The sequence below is a fragment of the Salvelinus fontinalis genome, chromosome 29, assembly GCF_029448725.1.
Source record: "Salvelinus fontinalis isolate EN_2023a chromosome 29, ASM2944872v1, whole genome shotgun sequence".
Taxonomy (NCBI): Eukaryota; Metazoa; Chordata; class Actinopteri; order Salmoniformes; family Salmonidae; genus Salvelinus; species Salvelinus fontinalis.
In genome coordinates this window covers 4,252,335-4,276,993 of record NC_074693.1, presented here as the reverse complement: position 1 = coordinate 4,276,993, position 24,659 = coordinate 4,252,335, and the positions used below count along the sequence as shown (strand labels likewise).

The window sequence follows — 24,659 nt, the reverse complement described above, 5'->3', positions numbered from 1 at the left end:
GCCTCGTAGTTCTGAAGGAGAGAGATAAACCCTGATAAACCCTACAGCCTCGTAGTTCTGAAGGAGAGAGATAAAACCCTGATAAACCCTACAGCCTCGTAGTTCTGAAGGAGAGAGAGATAAAACCCTGATAAACCCTACAGCCTCGTAGTTCTGGAGGAGAGAGAGATAAACCCTGATAAACCCTACAGCCTCGTAGTTCTGAAGGAGAGAGAGATAAACCCTACAGCCTCGTAGTTCTGAAGGAGAGAGATAAACCCTGATAAACCCTACAGCCTCGTAGTTCTGAAGGAGAGAGATAAAACCCTGATAAACCCTACAGCCTCGTAGTTCTGGAGGAGAGAGAGATAAACCCTGATAAACCCTACAGCCTCGTAGTTCTGAAGGAGAGAGAGATAAACCCTACAGCCTCGTAGTTCTGAAGGAGAGAGACAAACCCTGATAAACCCTACAGCCTCGTAGTTCTGAAGGAGAGAGATAAAACCCTGATAAACCCTACAGCCTCGTAGTTCTGGAGGAGAGAGAGATAAACCCTGATAAACCCTACAGCCTCGTAGTTCTGAAGGAGAGAGAGATAAACCCTACAGCCTCGTAGTTCTGAAGGAGAGAGATAAACCCTGATAAACCCTACAGCCTCGTAGTTCTGGAGGAGAGAGAGATAAACCCTGCAGCCTCGTAGTTCTGAAGGAGAGAGAGATAAACCCTACAGCCTCGTAGTTCTGAAGGAGAGAGAGATAAACCCTACAGCCTCGTAGTTCTGAAGGAGAGAGAGATAAACCCTGATAAACCCTACAGCCTCGTAGTTCTGAAGGAGAGAGAGACAAACCCTGATAAACCCTACAGCCTCGTAGTTCTGAAGGAGAGAGATAAACCCTGATAAACCCTACAGCGTCGTAGTTCTGAAGGAGAGAGAGATAAAACCCTGATAAACCCTACAGCCTCGTAGTTCTGAAGGAGAGAGATAAACCCTACAGCCTCGTAGTTCTGAAGGAGAGAGATAAACCCTGATAAACCCTACAGCCTCGTAGTTCTGAAGGAGAGAGATAAAACCCTACAGCCTCGTAGTTCTGAAGGAGAGAGATAAACCCTGATAAACCCTACAGCCTCGTAGTTCTGAAGGAGAGAGATAAACCCTACAGCCTCGTAGTTCTGAAGGAGAGAGAGATAAACCCTGATAAACCCTACAGCCTCGTAGTTCTGAAGGAGAGAGATAAACCCTACAGCCTCGTAGTTCTGAAGGAGAGAGATAAACCCTACAGCCTCGTAGTTCTGAAGGAGAGAGAGATAAACCCTGATAAACCCTACAGCCTCGTAGTTCTGGAGGAGAGAGAGATAAACCCTGATAAACCCTACAGCCTCGTAGTTCTGGAGGAGAGAGAGATAAACCCTACAGCCTCGTAGTTCTGAAGGAGAGAGATAAACCCTGATAAACCCTACAGCCTCGTAGTTCTGAAGGAGAGAGAGATAAACCCTACAGCCTCGTAGTTCTGAAGGAGAGAGAGATAAACCCTACAGCCTCGCAGTTCTGAAGGAGAGAGAGATAAACCCTACAGCCTCGCAGTTCTGAAGGAGAGAGATAAACCCTGATAAACCCTACAGCCTCGTAGTTCTGGAGGAGAGAGAGATAAACCCTACAGCCCCGTAGTTCTGAAGGAGAGAGATAAACCCTGATAAACCCTACAGCCTCGTAGTTCTGAAGGAGAGAGAGATAAAACCCTGATAAACCCTACAGCCTCGCAGTTCTGAAGGAGAGAGATATAAACCCTACAGCCTCGTAGTTCTGGAGGAGAGAGAGATAAACCCTACAGCCTCGTAGTTCTGAAGGAGAGAGATAAACCCTGATAAACCCTACAGCCTCGTAGTTCTGGAGGAGAGAGATAAACCCTGATAAACCCTACAGCCTCGTAGTTCTGGAGGAGAGAGAGATAAACCCTACAGCTCCGTAGTTCTGAAGGAGAGAGATAAACCCTGATAAACCCTACAGCCTCGTAGTTCTGAAGGAGAGAGATAAAACCCTGATAAACCCTACAGCCTCGCAGTTCTGAAGGAGAGAGATAAACCCTGATAAACCCTACAGCCTCGTAGTTCTGAAGGAGAGAGATAAAACCCTACAGCCTCGTAGTTCTGAAGGAGAGAGATAAACCCTGATAAACCCTACAGCCTCGTAGTTCTGAAGGAGAGAGATAAAACCCTGATAAACCCTACAGCCTCGCAGTTCTGAAGGAGAGAGATAAACCCTGATAAACCCTACAGCCTCGTAGTTCTGAAGGAGAGAGATAAAACCCTGATAAACCCTACAGCCTCGTAGTTCTGAAGGAGAGAGATAAACCCTACAGCCTCGTAGTTCTGAAGGAGAGAGAGATAAACCCTGATAAACCTGTATTAGTACCATAACCTCCTCAGCCCTCTACTACAACCTGTATTAGTACCATAACCTCCTCAGCCCTCTACTATAACCTGTATTAGTACCATAACCTCCTCAGCCCTCTACTATAACCTGTATTAGTACCATAACCTCCTCAGCCCTCTAGTACAACCTGTATTAGTACCATAACCTCCTCAGCCCTCTACTACAACCTGTATTAGTACCATAACCTCCTCAGCCCTCTACTACAACCTGTATTAGTACCATAACCTCCTCAGCCCTCTACTATAACCTGTATTAGTACCATAACCTCCTCAGCCCTCTACTATAACCTGTATTAGTACCATAACCTCCTCAGCCCTCTACTACAACCTGTATTAGTACCATAACCTCCTCAGCCCTCTAGTACAACCTGTATTAGTACCATAACCTCCTCAGCCCTCTACTACAACCTGTATTAGTACCATAACCTCCTCAGCCCTCTAGTACAACCTGTATTAGTACCATAACCTCCTCAGCCCTCTAGTACAACCTGTATTAGTACCATAACCTCCTCAGCCCTCTACTACAACCTGTATTAGTACCATAACCTCCTCAGCCCTCTACTACAACCTGTATTAGTACCATAACCTCCTCAGCCCTCTACTACAACCTGTATTAGTACCATAACCTCCTCAGCCCTCTACTACAACCTGTATTAGTACCATAACCTCCTCAGCCCTCTACTACAACCTGTATTAGTACCATAACCTCCTCAGCCCTCTACTACAACCTGTATTAGTACCATAACCTCCTCAACCCTCTACTACAACCTGTATTAGTACCATAACCTCCTCAGCCCTCTACTACAACCTGTATTAGTACCATAACCTCCTCAACCCTCTAGTACAACCTGTATTAGTACCATAACCTCCTCAGCCCTCTACTACAACCTGTATTAGTACCATAACCTCCTCAGCCCTCTACTACAACCTGTATTAGTACCATAACCTCCTCAGCCCTCTACTACAACCTGTATTAGTACCATAACCTCCTCAACCCTCTACTACAACCTGTATTAGTACCATAACCTCCTCAGCCCTCTACTATAACCTGTATTAGTATCATAACCTCCTCAACCCTCTACTACAACCTGTATTAGTACCATAACCTCCTCAGCCCTCTACTACAACCTGTATTAGTACCATAACCTCCTCAGCCCTCTACTACAACCTGTATTAGTACCATAACCTCCTCAGCCCTCTACTACAACCTGTATTAGTACCATAACCTCCTCAGCCCTCTACTACAACCTGTACTAGTACCATAACCTCCTCAGCCCTCTACTACAACCTGTATTACTACCATAACCTCCTCAGCCCTCTACTACAACCTGTATTAGTACCATAACCTCCTCAGCCCTCTACTACAACCTGTATTAGTACCATAACCTCCTCAGCCCTCTAGTACAACCTGTATTAGTACCATAACCTCCTCAGCCCTCTACTACAACCTGTATTAGTACCATAACCTCCTCAGCCCTCTACTACAACCTGTATTAGTACCATAACCTCCTCAGCCCTCTAGTACAACCTGTATTAGTACCATAACCTCCTCAGCCCTCTACTACAACCTGTATTAGTACCATAACCTCCTCAGCCCTCTACTACAACCTGTATTAGTACCATAACCTCCTCAGCCCTCTAGTACAACCTGTATTAGTACCATAACCTCCTCAGCCCTCTACTACAACCTGTATTAGTACCATAACCTCCTCAGCCCTCTACTACAAACTGTATTAGTACCATAACCTCCTCAGCCCTCTACTATAACCTGTATTAGTACCATAACCTCCTCAGCCCTCTACTATAACCTGTATTAGTACCATAACCTCCTCAACCCTCTAGTACAACCTGTATTAGTACCATAACCTCCTCAGCCCTCTACTACAACCTGTATTAGTACCATAACCTCCTCAGCCCTCTACTATAACCTGTATTAGTACCATAACCTCCTCAGCCCTCTACTATAACCTGTATTAGTACCATAACCTCCTCAACCCTCTACTACAACCTGTATTAGTACCATAACCTCCTCAGCCCTCTACTACAACCTGTATTAGTACCATAACCTCCTCAGCCCTCTACTATAACCTGTATTAGTACCATAACCTCCTCAGCCCTCTACTACAACCTGTATTAGTACCATAACCTCCTCAACCCTCTACTACAACCTGTATTAGTACCATAACCTCCTCAGCCCTCTACTACAACCTGTATTAGTACCATAACCTCCTCAACCCTCTAGTACAACCTGTATTAGTACCATTACCTCCTCAGCCCTCTACTACAACCTGTATTAGTACCATAACCTCCTCAACCCTCTACTACAACCTGTATTAGTACCATAACCTCCTCAGCCCTCTACTACAACCTGTATTAGTACCATAACCTCCTCAGCCCTCTACTACAACCTGTATTAGTACCATAACCTCCTCAGCCCTCTAGTACAACCTGTATTAGTACCATAACCTCCTCAGCCCTCTACTACAACCTGTATTAGTACCATAACCTCCTCAGCCCTCTACTACAACCTGTATTAGTACCATAACCTCCTCAGCCCTCTACTATAACCTGTATTAGTATCATAACCTCCTCAGCCCTCTACTACAACCTGTATTAGTACCATAACCTCCTCAGCCCTCTAGTACAACCTGTATTAGTACCATAACCTCCTCAGCCCTCTACTACAACCTGTATTAGTACCATAACCTCCTCAGCCCTCTAGTACAACCTGTATTAGTACCATAACCTCCTCAGCCCTCTACTACAACCTGTATTAGTACCATAACCTCCTCAGCCCTCTACTACAACCTGTATTAGTACCATAACCTCCTCAGCCCTCTACTATAACCTGTATTAGTATCATAACCTCCTCAGCCCTCTACTACAACCTGTATTAGTACCATAACCTCCTCAGCCCTCTACTACAACCTGTATTAGTACCATAACCTCCTCAGCCCTCTAGTACAACCTGTATTAGTACCATAACCTCCTCAGCCCTCTACTACAACCTGTATTAGTACCATAACCTCCTCAGCCCTCTACTACAACCTGTATTAGTACCATAACCTCCTCAGCCCTCTACTACAACCTGTATTAGTACCATAACCTCCTCAGCCCTCTAGTACAACCTGTATTAGTACCATAACCTCCTCAGCCCTCTACTACAACCTGTATTAGTACCATAACCTCCTCAGCCCTCTACTATAACCTGTATTAGTACCATAACCTCCTCAGCCCTCTACTACAACCTGTATTAGTACCATAACCTCCTCAGCCCTCTAGTACAACCTGTATTAGTACCATAACCTCCTCAGCCCTCTACTACAACCTGTATTAGTACCATAACCTCCTCAACCCTCTACTACAACCTGTATTAGTACCATAACCTCCTCAACCCTCTACTACAACCTGTATTAGTACCATAACCTCCTCAACCCTCTACTACAACCTGTATTAGTACCATAACCTCCTCAACCCTCTACTACAACCTGTATTAGTACCATAACCTCCTCAGCCCTCTACTATAACCTGTATTAGTACCATAACCTCCTCAGCCCTCTACTACAACCTGTATTAGTACCATAACCTCCTCAACCCTCTACTACAACCTGTATTAGTACCATAACCTCCTCAGCCCTCTACTACAACCTGTACTAGTACCATAACCTCCTCAGCCCTCTACTACAACCTGTATTAGTACCATAACCTCCTCAGCCCTCTACTACAACCTGTATTAGTACCATAACCTCCTCAACCCTCTACTACAACCTGTATTAGTACCATAACCTCCTCAACCCTCTACTACAACCTGTATTAGTACCATAACCTCCTCAACCCTCTAGTACAACCTGTATTAGTACCATAACCTCCTCAGCCCTCTACTACAACCTGTATTAGTACCATAACCTCCTCAGCCCTCTACTATAACCTGTATTAGTACCATAACCTCCTCAGCCCTCTAGTACAACCTGTATTAGTACCATAACCTCCTCAGCCCTCTACTACAACCTGTATTAGTACCATAACCTCCTCAACCCTCTACTACAACCTGTATTAGTACCATAACCTCCTCAGCCCTCTACTACAACCTGTATTAGTACCATAACCTCCTCAGCCCTCTACTATAACCTGTATTAGTACCATAACCTCCTCAGCCCTCTAGTACAACCTGTATTAGTACCATAACCTCCTCAGCCCTCTACTACAACCTGTATTAGTACCATAACCTCCTCAGCCCTCTAGTACAACCTGTATTAGTCAACATGATGCCTGACTGACTGAGCAGAACCCACATTCAACTCTCTAAACCTGGACAGAAAAACTGGGTCAACCTAATGAAAGCTATTCTAGTTACTGACTTAGAAACAGAATGGTGCTCGTACACCTGCTGAATAAGTCAATACATGATACCAATCCATTATAATTCACTATCGCTCATTATCGTGCACCCACCCCGCAGTATCTGTCCTGGTTGAAGATCTGTGGAGGTAGAGGGTTCCCTGCAGCGGGTCGAGCCTCCTCCGGAACATTCTCTCTCATCCACTTCCTGTTGTCCTCATTGGCAGCGATGTCACACTCCTCAAACTCAATCTTATTGGCTGACAGGAAGCCCATCACATCCTGCTGCTGTTTCTTTATCTGTCAGAAGGGGAGGAGGGATGTGTTTATTTCATATTCATATTGTCTTTCTTTTTGTTATCTCTTCTGTGAGGAACGGAAGTCAGCTGTACTGAGAGCTGTCTAGAGTCAGCTGTACTGAGAACTGTCTAGAGTCAGCTGTACTGAGAGCTGTCTAGAGTCAGCTGTACTGAGAGCTGTCTAGAGTCAGCTGTACTGAGAACTGTCTAGAGTCAGCTGTACTGAGAGCTGTCTAGAGTCAGCTGTACTGAGAACTGTCTAGAGTCAGCTGTACTGAGAGCTGTCTAGAGTCAGCTGTACTGAGAACTGTCTAGAGTCAGCTGTACTGAGAGCTGTCTAGAGTCAGCTGTACTGAGAACTGTCTAGAGTCAGCTGTACTGAGAGCTGTGTAGCGTCAGCTGTGCTGAGAGCTGTGTAGCGTCAGCTGTGCTGAGAGCTGTCTAGAGTCAGATGGAACATAAAAAGGAACATCAAATTCAACATATCAATTAGGATCACATGAGAGAGAATTCACAAAAAAACTGAGTGAACTAGAATGCTCGTTGGCTAAACAGAGAGTAAACAGTGGCAGATTACCTGACCACTGTGACTGACTCAAAAAATAAAGAAAGCTTTGACTATGTACAGACTCAGTGAGCATAGCCTTGCTATTGAGAAAGGCCGCCGTAGGCAGACATGGCTCTCAAGAGAAGACAGGCTATGTGCTCACTGCCCACAAAATGAGGTGGAAACTGAGCTGCACTTCCTAACCTCCTGCCCAATGTATGACCATATTAGAGAGACATATTTCCCTTAGATTACACAGATCCACAAAGAATTAGAAAACACACCCAATTTTGATAAACTCTCATATCTATTGGGTGAAATACAACACGGTGTCATCACAGCAGAAAGATTTGTAACCTGTTGCCACAAAAAAATGGCAACCAGTGAAGAACAAACACCATTGTACTGACTGGGTTAGTACTGTACTGACTGGGTTAGTGTTAGTGCTGTATTGACTGGGTCAGTGTTAGTACTGTATTGACTGGGTTAGTGTTAGTACTGTATTGACTGGGTTAGTGCTGTATTGACTGGGTTAGTGTTAGTACTGTATTGACTGGGTTAGTGTTAGTACTGTATTGACTGGGTTAGTGTTAGTACTGTATTGACTGGGTTAGTGTTAGTACTGTATTGACTGGGTTAGTGTTAGTACTGTATTGACTGGGTTAGTGTTAGTGCTGTATTGACTGGGTTAGTGTTAGTACTGTATTGACTGGGTTAGTGTTAGTGCTGTATTGACTGGGTTACTGTTAGTACTGTATTGACTGGGTTAGTGCTGTATTGACTGGGTTAGTGTTAGTGCTGTATTGACTGGGTTAGTGTTAGTACTGTATTGACTGGGTTAGTACTGTATTGACTGGGTTAGTGTTAGTACTGTATTGACTGGGTTAGTGTTAGTACTGTATTGACTGGGTTAGTGTTAGTACTGTATTGACTGGGTTAGTACTGTATTGACTGGGTTAGTGTTAGTGCTGTATTGACTGGGTTAGTGTTAGTGCTGTATTGACTGGGTTAGTGTTAGTACTGTATTGACTGGGTTAGTGTTAGTGCTGTATTGACTGGGTTAGTGTTAGTACTGTATTGACTGGGTTAGTGTTAGTACTGTATTGACTGGGTTAGTGTTAGTACTGTATTGACTGGGTTAGTGTTAGTACTGTATTGACTGGGTTAGTACTGTATTGACTGGGTTAGTGTTAGTGCTGTATTGACTGGGTTAGTGTTAGTGCTGTATTGACTGGGTTAGTGTTAGTACTGTATTGACTGGGTTAGTGTTAGTGCTGTATTGACTGGGTTAGTGTTAGTACTGTATTGACTGGGTTAGTGTTAGTACTGTATTGACTGGGTTAGTGTTAGTACTGTATTGACTGGGTTAGTGCTGTATTGACTGGGTTAGTGTTAGTGCTGTATTGACTGGGTTAGTGTTAGTACTGTATTGACTGGGTTAGTGTTAGTACTGTATTGACTGGGTTAGTGTTAGTACTGTATTGACTGGGTTAGTGCTGTATTGACTGGGTTAGGGTTAGTGCTGTATTGACTGGGTTAGTGTTAGTACTGTATTGACTGGGTTAGTGTTAGTGCTGTATTGACTGGGTTAGTGTTAGTGCTGTATTGACTGGGTTAGTGTTAGTACTGTATTGACTGGGTTAGTGTTAGTACTGTATTGACTGGGTTAGTGTTAGTGCTGTATTGACTGGGTTAGTGTTAGTACTGTATTGACTGGGTTAGTGTTAGTACTGTATTGACTGGGTTAGTGCTGTATTGACTGGGTTAGTGTTAGTACTGTATTGACTGGGTTAGTACTGTATTGACTGGGTTAGTGTTAGTGCTGTATTGACTGGGTTAGTGTTAGTGCTGTATTGACTGGGTTAGTGTTAGTACTGTATTGACTGGGTTAGTGTTAGTACTGTATTGACTGGGTTAGTGTTAGTACTGTATTGACTGGGTTAGTGTTAGTGCTGTATTGACTGGGTTAGTGTTAGTACTGTATTGACTGGGTTAGTGTTAGTACTGTATTGACTGGGTTAGTGTTAGTACTGTATTGACTGGGTTAGTGTTAGTACTGTATTGACTGGGTTAGTGTTAGTACTGTATTGACTGGGTTAGTGTTAGTGCTGTATTGACTGGGTTAGTGTTAGTGCTGTATTGACTGGGTTAGTGTTAGTACTGTATTGACTGGGTTAGTGTTAGTACTGTATTGACTGGGTTAGTGTTAGTACTGTATTGACTGGGTTAGTGTTAGTACTGTATTGACTGGGTTAGTGCTGTATTGACTGGGTTAGTGTTAGTGCTGTATTGACTGGGTTAGTGTTAGTACTGTATTGACTGGGTTAGTGTTAGTGCTGTATTGACTGGGTTAGTGTTAGTGCTGTATTGACTGGGTTAGTGTTAGTACTGTATTGACTGGGTTAGTGTTAGTACTGTATTGACTGGGTTAGTGTTAGTACTGTATTGACTGGGTTAGTGTTAGTACTGTATTGACTGGGTTAGTGTTAGTACTGTATTGACTGGGTTAGTACTGTATTGACTGGGTTAGTGTTAGTGCTGTATTGACTGGGTTAGTGTTAGTGCTGTATTGACTGGGTTAGTGTTAGTACTGTATTGACTGGGTTAGTGTTAGTACTGTATTGACTGGGTTAGTGTTAGTACTGTATTGACTGGGTTAGTGTTAGTACTGTATTGACTGGGTTAGTGTTAGTGCTGTATTGACTGGGTTAGTGTTAGTGCTGTATTGACTGGGTTAGTGTTAGTACTGTATTGACTGGGTTAGTGTTAGTACTGTATTGACTGGGTTAGTGTTAGTACTGTATTGACTGGGTTAGTGTTAGTACTGTATTGACTGGGTTAGTGCTGTATTGACTGGGTTAGGGTTAGTGCTGTATTGACTGGGTTAGTGTTAGTACTGTATTGACTGGGTTAGTGTTAGTGCTGTATTGACTGGGTTAGTGTTAGTGCTGTATTGACTGGGTTAGTGTTAGTACTGTATTGACTGGGTTAGTGTTAGTACTGTATTGACTGGGTTAGTGTTAGTACTGTATTGACTGGGTTAGTGTTAGTACTGTATTGACTGGGTTAGTGTTAGTACTGTATTGACTGGGTTAGTGTTAGTACTGTATTGACTGGGTTAGTGTTAGTACTGTATTGACTGGGTTAGTGTTAGTACTGTATTGACTGGGTTAGTGTTAGTACTGTATTGACTGGGTTAGTGTTAGTACTGTATTGACTGGGTTAGTGTGCTGTATTGACTGGGTTAGTGTTAGTACTGTATTGACTGGGTTAGTGTTAGTACTGTATTGACTGGGTTAGTGTTAGTACTGTATTGACTGGGTTAGTGTTAGTGCTGTATTGACTGGGTTAGTGTTAGTACTGTATTGACTGGGTTAGTGTTAGTACTGTATTGACTGGGTTAGTGTTAGTACTGTATTGACTGGGTTAGTGCTGTATTGACTGGGTTAGTGTTAGTGCTGTATTGACTGGGTTAGTGTTAGTACTGTATTGACTGGGTTAGTGTTAGTACTGTATTGACTGGGTTAGTGTTAGTACTGTATTGACTGGGTTAGTGCTGTATTGACTGGGTTAGGGTTAGTGCTGTATTGACTGGGTTAGTGTTAGTACTGTATTGACTGGGTTAGTGTTAGTGCTGTATTGACTGGGTTAGTGTTAGTGCTGTATTGACTGGGTTAGTGTTAGTACTGTATTGACTGGGTTAGTGTTAGTACTGTATTGACTGGGTTAGTGTTAGTGCTGTATTGACTGGGTTAGTGTTAGTACTGTATTGACTGGGTTAGTGTTAGTACTGTATTGACTGGGTTAGTGCTGTATTGACTGGGTTAGTGTTAGTACTGTATTGACTGGGTTAGTACTGTATTGACTGGGTTAGTGTTAGTGCTGTATTGACTGGGTTAGTGTTAGTGCTGTATTGACTGGGTTAGTGTTAGTACTGTATTGACTGGGTTAGTGTTAGTACTGTATTGACTGGGTTAGTGTTAGTGCTGTATTGACTGGGTTAGTGTTAGTGCTGTATTGACTGGGTTAGTGTTAGTGCTGTATTGACTGGGTTAGTGTTAGTACTGTATTGACTGGGTTAGTGTTAGTACTGTATTGACTGGGTTAGTGTTAGTACTGTATTGACTGGGTTAGTGTTAGTGCTGTATTGACTGGGTTAGTGTTAGTGCTGTATTGACTGGGTTAGTGTTAGTACTGTATTGACTGGGTTAGTGTTAGTACTGTATTGACTGGGTTAGTGTTAGTACTGTATTGACTGGGTTAGTGTTAGTACTGTATTGACTGGGTTAGTGCTGTATTGACTGGGTTAGGGTTAGTGCTGTATTGACTGGGTTAGTGTTAGTACTGTATTGACTGGGTTAGTGTTAGTGCTGTATTGACTGGGTTAGTGTTAGTGCTGTATTGACTGGGTTAGTGTTAGTACTGTATTGACTGGGTTAGTGTTAGTACTGTATTGACTGGGTTAGTGTTAGTACTGTATTGACTGGGTTAGTGTTAGTACTGTATTGACTGGGTTAGTGTTAGTACTGTATTGACTGGGTTAGTGTTAGTACTGTATTGACTGGGTTAGTGTTAGTACTGTATTGACTGGGTTAGTGTTAGTACTGTATTGACTGGGTTAGTGTTAGTACTGTATTGACTGGGTTAGTGTTAGTGCTGTATTGACTGGGTTAGTGTTAGTACTGTATTGACTGGGTTAGTGCTGTATTGACTGGGTTAGTGTTAGTACTGTATTGACTGGGTTAGTGTTAGTACTGTATTGACTGGGTTAGTGCTGTATTGACTGGGTTAGTGTTAGTACTGTATTGACTGGGTTAGTGTTAGTACTGTATTGACTGGGTTAGTGTTAGTACTGTATTGACTGGGTTAGTGTTAGTACTGTATTGACTGGGTTAGTACTGTATTGACTGGGTTAGTGTTAGTACTGTATTGACTGGGTTAGTGTTAGTGCTGTATTGACTGGGTTAGTGCTGTATTGACTGGGTTAGTGCTGTATTGACTGGGTTAGTGTTAGTGCTGTATTGACTGGGTTAGTGTTAGTGCTGTATTGACTGGGTTAGTGTTAGTACTGTATTGACTGGGTTAGTACTGTATTGACTGGGTTAGTGCTGTATTGACTGGGTTAGTGTTAGTGCTGTATTGACTGGGTTAGTGTTAGTACTGTATTGACTGGGTTAGTGTTAGTGCTGTATTGACTGGGTTAGTGTTAGTGCTGTATTGACTGGGTTAGTGTTAGTGCTGTATTGACTGGGTTAGTGCTGTATTGACTGGGTTAGTGTTAGTACTGTATTGACTGGGTTAGTGTTAGTGCTGTATTGACTGGGTTACTGTTAGTACTGTATTGACTGGGTTAGTGCTGTATTGACTGGGTTAGTGTTAGTGCTGTATTGACTGGGTTAGTGTTAGTACTGTATTGACTGGGTTAGTACTGTATTGACTGGGTTAGTGTTAGTACTGTATTGACTGGGTTAGTGTTAGTACTGTATTGACTGGGTTAGTGTTAGTACTGTATTGACTGGGTTAGTACTGTATTGACTGGGTTAGTGTTAGTGCTGTATTGACTGGGTTAGTGTTAGTGCTGTATTGACTGGGTTAGTGTTAGTACTGTATTGACTGGGTTAGTGTTAGTGCTGTATTGACTGGGTTAGTGTTAGTACTGTATTGACTGGGTTAGTGTTAGTACTGTATTGACTGGGTTAGTGTTAGTACTGTATTGACTGGGTTAGTGTTAGTACTGTATTGACTGGGTTAGTACTGTATTGACTGGGTTAGTGTTAGTGCTGTATTGACTGGGTTAGTGTTAGTGCTGTATTGACTGGGTTAGTGTTAGTACTGTATTGACTGGGTTAGTGTTAGTACTGTATTGACTGGGTTAGTGTTAGTACTGTATTGACTGGGTTAGTGTTAGTACTGTATTGACTGGGTTAGTGCTGTATTGACTGGGTTAGTGTTAGTGCTGTATTGACTGGGTTAGTGTTAGTACTGTATTGACTGGGTTAGTGTTAGTACTGTATTGACTGGGTTAGTGTTAGTACTGTATTGACTGGGTTAGTGCTGTATTGACTGGGTTAGTGTTAGTGCTGTATTGACTGGGTTAGTGTTAGTACTGTATTGACTGGGTTAGTGTTAGTGCTGTATTGACTGGGTTAGTGTTAGTGCTGTATTGACTGGGTTAGTGTTAGTACTGTATTGACTGGGTTAGTGTTAGTACTGTATTGACTGGGTTAGTGTTAGTACTGTATTGACTGGGTTAGTGTTAGTACTGTATTGACTGGGTTAGGTAGCTGTATTGACTGGGTTAGTGTTAGTACTGTATTGACTGGGTTAGTGTTAGTACTGTATTGACTGGGTTAGTGTTAGTGCTGTATTGACTGGGTTAGTGTTAGTACTGTATTGACTGGGTTAGTGTTAGTACTGTATTGACTGGGTTAGTGCTGTATTGACTGGGTTAGTGTTAGTACTGTATTGACTGGGTTAGTGTAGTCTGTATTGACTGGGTTAGTGTTAGTGCTGTATTGACTGGGTTAGTGTTAGTACTGTATTGACTGGGTTAGTGTTAGTACTGTATTGACTGGGTTAGTGTTAGTACTGTATTGACTGGGTTAGTGTTAGTACTGTATTGACTGGGTTAGTGTTAGTGCTGTATTGACTGGGTTAGTGTTAGTACTGTATTGACTGGGTTAGTGTTAGTACTGTATTGACTGGGTTAGTGTTAGTACTGTATTGACTGGGTTAGTGTTAGTACTGTATTGACTGGGTTAGTGTTAGTGCTGTATTGACTGGGTTAGTGTTAGTGCTGTATTGACTGGGTTAGTGTTAGTACTGTATTGACTGGGTTAGTGTTAGTACTGTATTGACTGGGTTAGTGTTAGTACTGTATTGACTGGGTTAGTGTTAGTACTGTATTGACTGGGTTAGTGCTGTATTGACTGGGTTAGTGTTAGTGCTGTATTGACTGGGTTAGTGTTAGTACTGTATTGACTGGGTTAGTGTTAGTGCTGTATTGACTGGGTTAGTGTTAGTGCTGTATTGACTGGGTTAGTGTTAGTACTGTATTGACTGGGTTAGTGTTAGTACTGTATTGACTGGGTTAGTGTTAGTACTGTATTGACTGGGTTAGTGTTAGTACTGTATTGACTGGGTTAGTGTTAGTACTGTATTGACTGGGTTAGTGTTAGTACTGTATTGACTGGGTTAGTGTTAGTACTGTATTGACTGGGTTAGTGTTAGTACTGTATTGACTGGGTTAGTGTTAGTACTGTATTGACTGGGTTAGTGTTAGTACTGTATTGACTGGGTTAGTGTTAGTACTGTATTGACTGGGTTAGTGTTAGTACTGTATTGACTGGGTTAGTGTTAGTACTGTATTGACTGGGTTAGTGTTAGTACTGTATTGACTGGGTTAGTGTTAGTACTGTATTGACTGGGTTAGTGCTGTATTGACTGGGTTAGTGTTAGTGCTGTATTGACTGGGTTAGTGTTAGTACTGTATTGACTGGGTTAGTGTTAGTACTGTATTGACTGGGTTAGTGTTAGTACTGTATTGACTGGGTTAGTGCTGTATTGACTGGGTTAGTGTTAGTGCTGTATTGACTGGGTTAGTGTTAGTACTGTATTGACTGGGTTAGTGTTAGTGCTGTATTGACTGGGTTAGTGTTAGTGCTGTATTGACTGGGTTAGTGTTAGTACTGTATTGACTGGGTTAGTGTTAGTACTGTATTGACTGGGTTAGTGTTAGTGCTGTATTGACTGGGTTAGTGTTAGTACTGTATTGACTGGGTTAGTGTTAGTACTGTATTGACTGGGTTAGTGCTGTATTGACTGGGTTAGTGTTAGTACTGTATTGACTGGGTTAGTACTGTATTGACTGGGTTAGTGTTAGTGCTGTATTGACTGGGTTAGTGTTAGTGCTGTATTGACTGGGTTAGTGTTAGTGCTGTATTGACTGGGTTAGTGTTAGTGCTGTATTGACTGGGTTAGTGTTAGTACTGTATTGACTGGGTTAGTGTTAGTACTGTATTGACTGGGTTAGTGTTAGTACTGTATTGACTGGGTTAGTGTTAGTACTGTATTGACTGGGTTAGTGTTAGTGCTGTATTGACTGGGTTAGTGTTAGTGCTGTATTGACTGGGTTAGTGTTAGTACTGTATTGACTGGGTTAGTGTTAGTACTGTATTGACTGGGTTAGTGTTAGTACTGTATTGACTGGGTTAGTGTTAGTACTGTATTGACTGGGTTAGTGTTAGTACTGTATTGACTGGGTTAGTGCTGTATTGACTGGGTTAGGGTTAGTGCTGTATTGACTGGGTTAGTGTTAGTACTGTATTGACTGGGTTAGTGTTAGTGCTGTATTGACTGGGTTAGTGTTAGTGCTGTATTGACTGGGTTAGTGTTAGTACTGTATTGACTGGGTTAGTGTTAGTACTGTATTGACTGGGTTAGTGTTAGTACTGTATTGACTGGGTTAGTGTTAGTGCTGTATTGACTGGGTTAGTGTTAGTGCTGTATTGACTGGGTTAGTGTTAGTACTGTATTGACTGGGTTAGTGTTAGTACTGTATTGACTGGGTTAGTGTTAGTACTGTATTGACTGGGTTAGTGTTAGTACTGTATTGACTGGGTTAGTGCTGTATTGACTGGGTTAGGGTTAGTGCTGTATTGACTGGGTTAGTGTTAGTACTGTATTGACTGGGTTAGTGTTAGTGCTGTATTGACTGGGTTAGTGTTAGTGCTGTATTGACTGGGTTAGTGTTAGTACTGTATTGACTGGGTTAGTGTTAGTACTGTATTGACTGGGTTAGTGTTAGTACTGTATTGACTGGGTTAGTGTTAGTACTGTATTGACTGGGTTAGTGTTAGTACTGTATTGACTGGGTTAGTGTTAGTACTGTATTGACTGGGTTAGTGTTAGTACTGTATTGACTGGGTTAGTGTTAGTACTGTATTGACTGGGTTAGTGTTAGTACTGTATTGACTGGGTTAGTGTTAGTACTGTATTGACTGGGTTAGTGCTGTATTGACTGGGTTAGTGTTAGTACTGTATTGACTGGGTTAGTGTTAGTACTGTATTGACTGGGTTAGTGTTAGTGCTGTATTGACTGGGTTAGTGTTAGTACTGTATTGACTGGGTTAGTGTTAGTACTGTATTGACTGGGTTAGTGTTAGTACTGTATTGACTGGGTTAGTGCTGTATTGACTGGGTTAGTGTTAGTGCTGTATTGACTGGGTTAGTGTTAGTACTGTATTGACTGGGTTAGTGCTGTATTGACTGGGTTAGGGTTAGTGCTGTATTGACTGGGTTAGTGTTAGTACTGTATTGACTGGGTTAGTGTTAGTGCTGTATTGACTGGGTTAGTGTTAGTGCTGTATTGACTGGGTTAGTGTTAGTACTGTATTGACTGGGTTAGTGTTAGTACTGTATTGACTGGGTTAGTGTTAGTGCTGTATTGACTGGGTTAGTGTTAGTACTGTATTGACTGGGTTAGTGTTAGTACTGTATTGACTGGGTTAGTGCTGTATTGACTGGGTTAGTGTTAGTACTGTATTGACTGGGTTAGTACTGTATTGACTGGGTTAGTGTTAGTGCTGTATTGACTGGGTTAGTGTTAGTGCTGTATTGACTGGGTTAGTGTTAGTACTGTATTGACTGGGTTAGTGTTAGTACTGTATTGACTGGGTTAGTGTTAGTACTGTATTGACTGGGTTAGTGTTAGTGCTGTATTGACTGGGTTAGTGTTAGTACTGTATTGACTGGGTTAGTGTTAGTACTGTATTGACTGGGTTAGTGTTAGTACTGTATTGACTGGGTTAGTGTTAGTACTGTATTGACTGGGTTAGTGTTAGTACTGTATTGACTGGGTTAGTGTTAGTACTGTATTGACTGGGTTAGTGTTAGTCTGTATTGACTGGGTTAGTGTTAGTACTGTATTGACTGGGTTAGTGTTAGTACTGTATTGACTGGGTTAGTGTTAGTGCTGTATTGACTGGGTTAGTGTTAGTGCTGTATTGACTGGGTTAGTGTTAGTACTGTATTGACTGGGTTAGTGTTAGTACTGTATTGACTGGGTTAGTGTTAGTACTGTATTGACTGGGTTAGTGTTAGTACTGTATTGACTGGGTTAGTGTTAGTACTGTATTGACTGGGTTAGGGTTAGTACTGTATTGACTGGGTTAGTGTTAGTACTGTATTGACTGGGTTAGTGTTAGTACTGTATTGACTGGGTTAGTGTTAGTACTGTATTGACTGGGTTAGTGTTAGTGCTGTATTGACTGGGTTAGTGTTAGTACTGTATTGACTGGGTTAGTGCTGTATTGACTGGGTTAGTGTTAGTACTGTATTGACTGGGTTAGTGTTAGTACTGTATTGACTGGGTTAGTGCTGTATTGACTGGGTTAGTGTTAGTACTGTATTGACTGGGTTAGTGTTAGTACTGTATTGACTGGGTTAGTGTTAGTACTGTATTGACTGGGTTAGTGTTAGTACTGTATTGACTGGGTTAGTACTGTATTGACTGGGTTAGTGTTAGTACTGTATTGACTGGGTTAGTGTTAGTGCTGTATTGACTGGGTTAGTGCTGTATTGACTGGGTTAGTGCTGTATTGACTGGGTTAGTGTTAGTGCTGTATTGACTGGGTTAGTGTTAGTGCTGTATTGACTGGGTTAGTGTTAGTACTGTATTGACTGGGTTAGTACTGTATTGACTGGGTTAGTGCTGTATTGACTGGGTTAGTGTTAGTGCTGTATTGACTGGGTTAGTGTTAGTACTGTATTGACTGGGTTAGTGTTAGTGCTGTATTGACTGGGTTAGTGTTAGTGCTGTATTGACTGGGTTAGTGTTAGTACTGTATTGACTGGGTTAGTGTTAGTGCTGTATTGACTGGGTTAGTGTTAGTGCTATATTGACTGGGTTAGTGTTAGTACTGTATTGACTGGGTTAGTACTGTATTGACTGGGTTAGGGTTAGTACTGTATTGACTGGGTTAGTGTTAGTACTGTATTGACTGGGTTAGTGTTAGTGCTGTATTGACTGGGTTAGTGTTAGTACTGTATTGACTGGGTTAGTGTTAGTGCTGTATTGACTGGGTTAGTGTTAGTACTGTATTGACTGGGTTAGTGTTAGTGCTGTATTGACTGGGTTAGTACTGTATTGACTGGGTTAGTGTTAGTGCTGTATTGACTGGGTTAGTGTTAGTACTGTATTGACTGGGTTAGTGTTAGTACTGTATTGACTGGGTTAGTGTTATTACTGTATTGACTGGGTTAGTGTTAGTACTGTATTGACTGGGTTAGTGTTAGTACTGTATTGACTGGGTTAGTGCTGTATTGACTGGGTTAGTGTTAGTGCTGTATTGACTGGGTTAGTACTGTATTGACTGGGTTAGTACTGTATTGACTGGGTTAGTGTTAGTACTGTATTGACTGGGTTAGTGTTAGTACTGTATTGACTGGGTTAGTGTTAGTGCTGTATTGACTGGGTTAGTGTTAGTACTGTATTGACTGGGTTAGTGTTAGTGGTGTATTGACTGGGTTAGTACTGTATTGACTGGGTTAGACTGTATTGACTGGGTTAGTGTTAGTACTGTATTGACTGGGTTAGTGCTGTATTGACTGGGTTAGTGTTAGTGCTGTATTGACTGGGTTAGTGTTAGTACTGTACTGACTGGGTTAGTGTTAGTACTGTATTGACTGGGTTAGTACTGTATTGACTGGGTTAGTACTGTATTGACTGGGTTAGTGTTAGTACTGTATTGACTGGGTTAGTGTTAGTACTGTATTGACTGGGTTAGTGCTGTATTGACTGGGTTAGTGTTAGTGCTGTATTGACTGGGTTAGTGTTAGTACTGTACTGACTGGGTTAGTGTTAGTACTGTATTGACTGGGTTAGTACTGTATTGACTGGGTTAGTACTGTATTGACTGGGTTAGGGTTAGTACTGTATTGACTGGGTTAGTACTGTATTGACTGGGTTAGTACTGTATTGACTGGGTTAGTGTTAGTACTGTATTGACTGGGTTAGGGTTAGTACTGTATTGACTGGGTTAGTGTTAGTACTGTATTGACTGGGTTAGGGTTAGTACTGTATTGACTGGGTTAGTGTTAGTACTGTATTGACTGGGTTAGTGATAGTGCTGTATTGACTGGGTTAGTACTGTATTGACTGGGTTAGTGTTAGTACTGTATTGACTGGGTTAGTGTTAGTACTGTATTGACTGGGTTAGTGTTAGTACTGTATTGACTGGGTTAGGGTTAGTACTGTATTGACTGGGTTAGGGTTAGTGCTGTATTGACTGGGTTAGTGTTAGTACTGTATTGACTGGGTTAGTGTTAGTGCTGTATTGACTGGGTTAGTGTTAGTGCTGTATTGACTGGGTTAGGGTTAGTGCTGTATTGACTGGGTTAGTGCTGTATTGACTGGGTTAGTGTTAGTACTGTGTTGACTGGGTTAGTGTTAGTACTGTATTGACTGGGTTAGTGTTAGTGCTGTATTGACTGGGTTAGTACTGTATTGACTGGGTTAGTGCTGTATTGACTGGGTTAGTGTTAGTACTGTATTGACTGGGTTAGTGCTGTATTGACTGGGTTAGTGTTAGTACTGTATTGACTGGGTTAGTGTTAGTACTGTATTGACTGGGTTAGTGCTGTATTGACTGGGTTAGTGTTAGTGCTGTATTGACTGGGTTAGTGTTAGTGCTGTATTGACTGGGTTAGTGTTAGTACTGTATTGACTGGGTTAGTGTTAGTACTGTATTGACTGGGTTAGGGTTAGTGCTGTATTGACTGGGTTAGTGTTAGTGCTGTATTGACTGGGTTAGTGCTGTATTGACTGGGTTAGTGTTAGTACTGTATTGACTGGGTTAGTGTTAGTACTGTATTGACTGGGTTAGTGTTAGTACTGTATTGACTGGGTTAGTGTTAGTGCTGTATTGACTGGGTTAGTACTGTATTGACTGGGTTAGTGTTAGTACTGTATTGACTGGGTTAGTGTTAGTACTGTATTGACTGGGTTAGTGTTAGTGCTGTATTGACTGGGTTAGTACTGTATTGACTGGGTTAGTGTTAGTGCTGTATTGACTGGGTTAGTGCTGTATTGACTGGGTTAGTGTTAGTACTGTATTGACTGGGTTAGTGTTAGTACTGTATTGACTGGGTTAGTGTTAGTGCTGTATTGACTGGGTTAGTGTTAGTACTGTATTGACTGGGTTAGTGTTAGTACTGTATTGACTGGGTTAGTGTTAGTACTGTATTGACTGGGTTAGTGTTAGTGCTGTATTGACTGGGTTAGTGTTAGTGCTGTATTGACTGGGTTAGTGTTAGTGCTGTATTGACTGGGTTAGTGTTAGTACTGTATTGACTGGGTTAGTACTGTATTGACTGGGTTAGTGTTAGTACTGTATTGACTGGGTTAGTGTTAGTACTGTATTGACTGGGTTAGTGTTAGTACTGTATTGACTGGGTTAGTGTTAGTGCTGTATTGACTGGGTTAGTGTTAGTACTGTATTGACTGGGTTAGTGTTAGTACTGTATTGACTGGGTTAGTGTTAGTACTGTATTGACTGGGTTAGTACTGTATTGACTGGGTTAGTGTTAGTGCTGTATTGACTGGGTTAGTGTTAGTACTGTATTGACTGGGTTAGTGTTAGTGCTGTATTGACTGGGTTAGTGTTAGTACTGTATTGACTGGGTTAGTGTTAGTGCTGTATTGACTGGGTTAGTGTTAGTACTGTATTGACTGGGTTAGTGTTAGTACTGTATTGACTGGGTTAGTGTTAGTACTGTATTGACTGGGTTAGTACTGTATTGACTGGGTTAGTGTTAGTGCTGTATTGACTGGGTTAGTGTTAGTACTGTATTGACTGGGTTAGTGTTAGTGCTGTATTGACTGGGTTAGTGTTAGTACTGTATTGACTGGGTTAGTGTTAGTACTGTATTGACTGGGTTAGTACTGCATTGACTGGGTTAGTGTTAGTACTGTATTGACTGGGTTAGTGTTAGTGCTGTATTGACTGGGTTAGTGTTAGTGCTGTATTGACTGGGTTAGTGTTAGTGCTGTATTGACTGGGTTAGTGTTAGTACTGTATTGACTGGGTTAGTGCTGTATTGACTGGGTTAGTGTTAGTGCTGTATTGACTGGGTTAGTGTTAGTGCTGTATTGACTGGGTTAGTGTTAGTACTGTATTGACTGGGTTAGAGCTGTATTGACTGGGTTAGTGTTAGTACTGTATTGACTGGGTTAGTGTTAGTACTGTATTGACTGGGTTAGTGTTAGTGCTGTATTGACTGGGTTAGTGTTAGTGCTGTATTGACTGGGTTAGTGTTAGTACTGTATTGACCTGGTTAGTGTTAGTGCTGTATTGACTGGGTTAGTGTTAGTACTGTATTGACTGGGTTAGTACTGTATTGACTGGGTTAGTGTTAGTACTGTATTGACTGGGTTAGTGTTAGTACTGTATTGACTGGGTTAGTGTTAGTACTGTATTGACTGGGTTAGTGTTAGTACTGTATTGACTGGGTTAGTACTGTATTGACTGGGTTAGTGTTAGTACTGTATTGACTGGGTTAGTGTTAGTACTGTATTGACTGGGTTAGTGTTAGTACTGTATTGACTGGGTTAGTGTTAGTACTGTATTGACTGGGTTAGTGTTAGTACTGTATTGACTGGGTTAGTGTTAGTGCTGTATTGACTGGGTTAGTGTTAGTACTGTATTGACTGGGTTAGTGTTAGTGCTGTATTGACCGGGTTAGTGTTAGTACTGTATTTACTGGGTTAGTGCTGTATTGACTGGGTTAGTGTTAGTACTGTATTGACTGGGTTAGTGTTAGTACTGTGTTGACTGGGTTAGTGTTAGTACTGTATTGACTGGGTTAGTGTTAGTACTGTATTGACTGGGTTAGTACTGTATTGACTGGGTTAGTGTTAGTACTGTATTGACTGGGTTAGTGTTAGTACTGTATTGACTGGGTTAGTGTTAGTACTGTATTGACTGGGTTAGTGTTAGTGCTGTATTGACTGGGTTAGTGTTAGTGCTGTATTGACTTGGTTAGTGCTGTATTGACTGGGTTAGTGTTAGTGCTGTATTGACTGGGTTAGTGTTAGTGCTGTATTGACTGGGTTAGTGTTAGTACTGTATTGACTGGGTTAGTACTGTATTGACTGGGTTAGTGTTAGTACTGTATTGACTGGGTTAGTGTTAGTACTGTATTGACTGGGTTAGTGTTAGTGCTGTATTGACTGGGTTAGTGTTAGTACTGTATTGACTGGGTTAGTGTTAGTGGTGTATTGACTGGGTTAGTACTGTATTGACTGGGTTAGACTGTATTGACTGGGTTAGTGTTAGTACTGTATTGACTGGGTTAGTGCTGTATTGACTGGGTTAGTGTTAGTGCTGTATTGACTGGGTTAGTGTTAGTACTGTACTGACTGGGTTAGTGTTAGTACTGTATTGACTGGGTTAGTACTGTATTGACTGGGTTAGTACTGTATTGACTGGGTTAGTGTTAGTACTGTATTGACTGGGTTAGTGTTAGTACTGTATTGACTGGGTTAGGGTTAGTACTGTATTGACTGGGTTAGTACTGTATTGACTGGGTTAGTACTGTATTGACTGGGTTAGTGTTAGTACTGTATTGACTGGGTTAGGGTTAGTACTGTATTGACTGGGTTAGTGTTAGTACTGTATTGACTGGGTTAGGGTTAGTACTGTATTGACTGGGTTAGTGTTAGTACTGTATTGACTGGGTTAGTGATAGTGCTGTATTGACTGGGTTAGTACTGTATTGACTGGGTTAGTGTTAGTACTGTATTGACTGGGTTAGTGTTACTACTGTATTGACTGGGTTAGTGTTAGTACTGTATTGACTGGGTTAGGGTTAGTACTGTATTGACTGGGTTAGGGTTAGTGCTGTATTGACTGGGTTAGTGTTAGTACTGTATTGACTGGGTTAGTGTTAGTGCTGTATTGACTGGGTTAGTGTTAGTGCTGTATTGACTGGGTTAGGGTTAGTGCTGTATTGACTGGGTTAGTGCTGTATTGACTGGGTTAGTGTTAGTACTGTGTTGACTGGGTTAGTGTTAGTACTGTATTGACTGGGTTAGTGTTAGTGCTGTATTGACTGGGTTAGTACTGTATTGACTGGGTTAGTGCTGTATTGACTGGGTTAGTGTTAGTACTGTATTGACTGGGTTAGTGTTAGTACTGTATTGACTGGGTTAGTGTTAGTACTGTATTGACTGGGTTAGTGTTAGTACTGTATTGACTGGGTTAGTGCTGTATTGACTGGGTTAGTGTTAGTGCTGTATTGACTGGGTTAGTGTTAGTGCTGTATTGACTGGGTTAGTGTTATTACTGTATTGACTGGGTTAGTGTTAGTACTGTATTGACTGGGTTAGGGTTAGTGCTGTATTGACTGGGTTAGTGTTAGTGCTGTATTGACTGGGTTAGTGCTGTATTGACTGGGTTAGTGTTAGTACTGTATTGACTGGGTTAGTGTTAGTACTGTATTGACTGGGTTAGTGTTAGTGCTGTATTGACTGGGTTAGTACTGTATTGACTGGGTTAGTGTTAGTACTGTATTGACTGGGTTAGTGTTAGTACTGTATTGACTGGGTTAGTGTTAGTGCTGTATTGACTGGGTTAGTGCTGTATTGACTGGGTTAGTGTTAGTACTGTATTGACTGGGTTAGTGTTAGTACTGTATTGACTGGGTTAGTGTTAGTACTGTATTGACTGGGTTAGTGTTAGTACTGTATTGACTGGGTTAGTGTTAGTGCTGTATTGACTGGGTTAGTGTTAGTACTGTATTGACTGGGTTAGTGTTAGTGGTGTATTGACTGGGTTAGTACTGTATTGACTGGGTTAGACTGTATTGACTGGGTTAGTGTTAGTACTGTATTGACTGGGTTAGTGCTGTATTGACTGGGTTAGTGTTAGTGCTGTATTGACTGGGTTAGTGTTAGTACTGTACTGACTGGGTTAGTGTTAGTACTGTATTGACTGGGTTAGTACTGTATTGACTGGGTTAGTACTGTATTGACTGGGTTAGTGTTAGTACTGTATTGACTGGGTTAG

At 41.8% G+C, this 24,659-nt stretch overlaps 1 protein-coding gene across 1 annotated transcript in view; it reads right to left on the bottom strand.

Annotated features, from left to right (window-relative positions):
* LOC129827335 (adapter SH3BGRL-like) overlaps window positions 1-24,659 on the bottom strand; it is a 112,392-nt gene that overhangs the window by 14,167 nt on the left and 73,566 nt on the right. Inside the window, exon 2 of the mRNA XM_055888087.1 lies at window positions 6,862-7,047. Coding sequence (XP_055744062.1) covers window positions 6,862-7,047 — 186 coding nt within the window. The remainder of the gene's footprint in view (window positions 1-6,861; window positions 7,048-24,659) is intronic.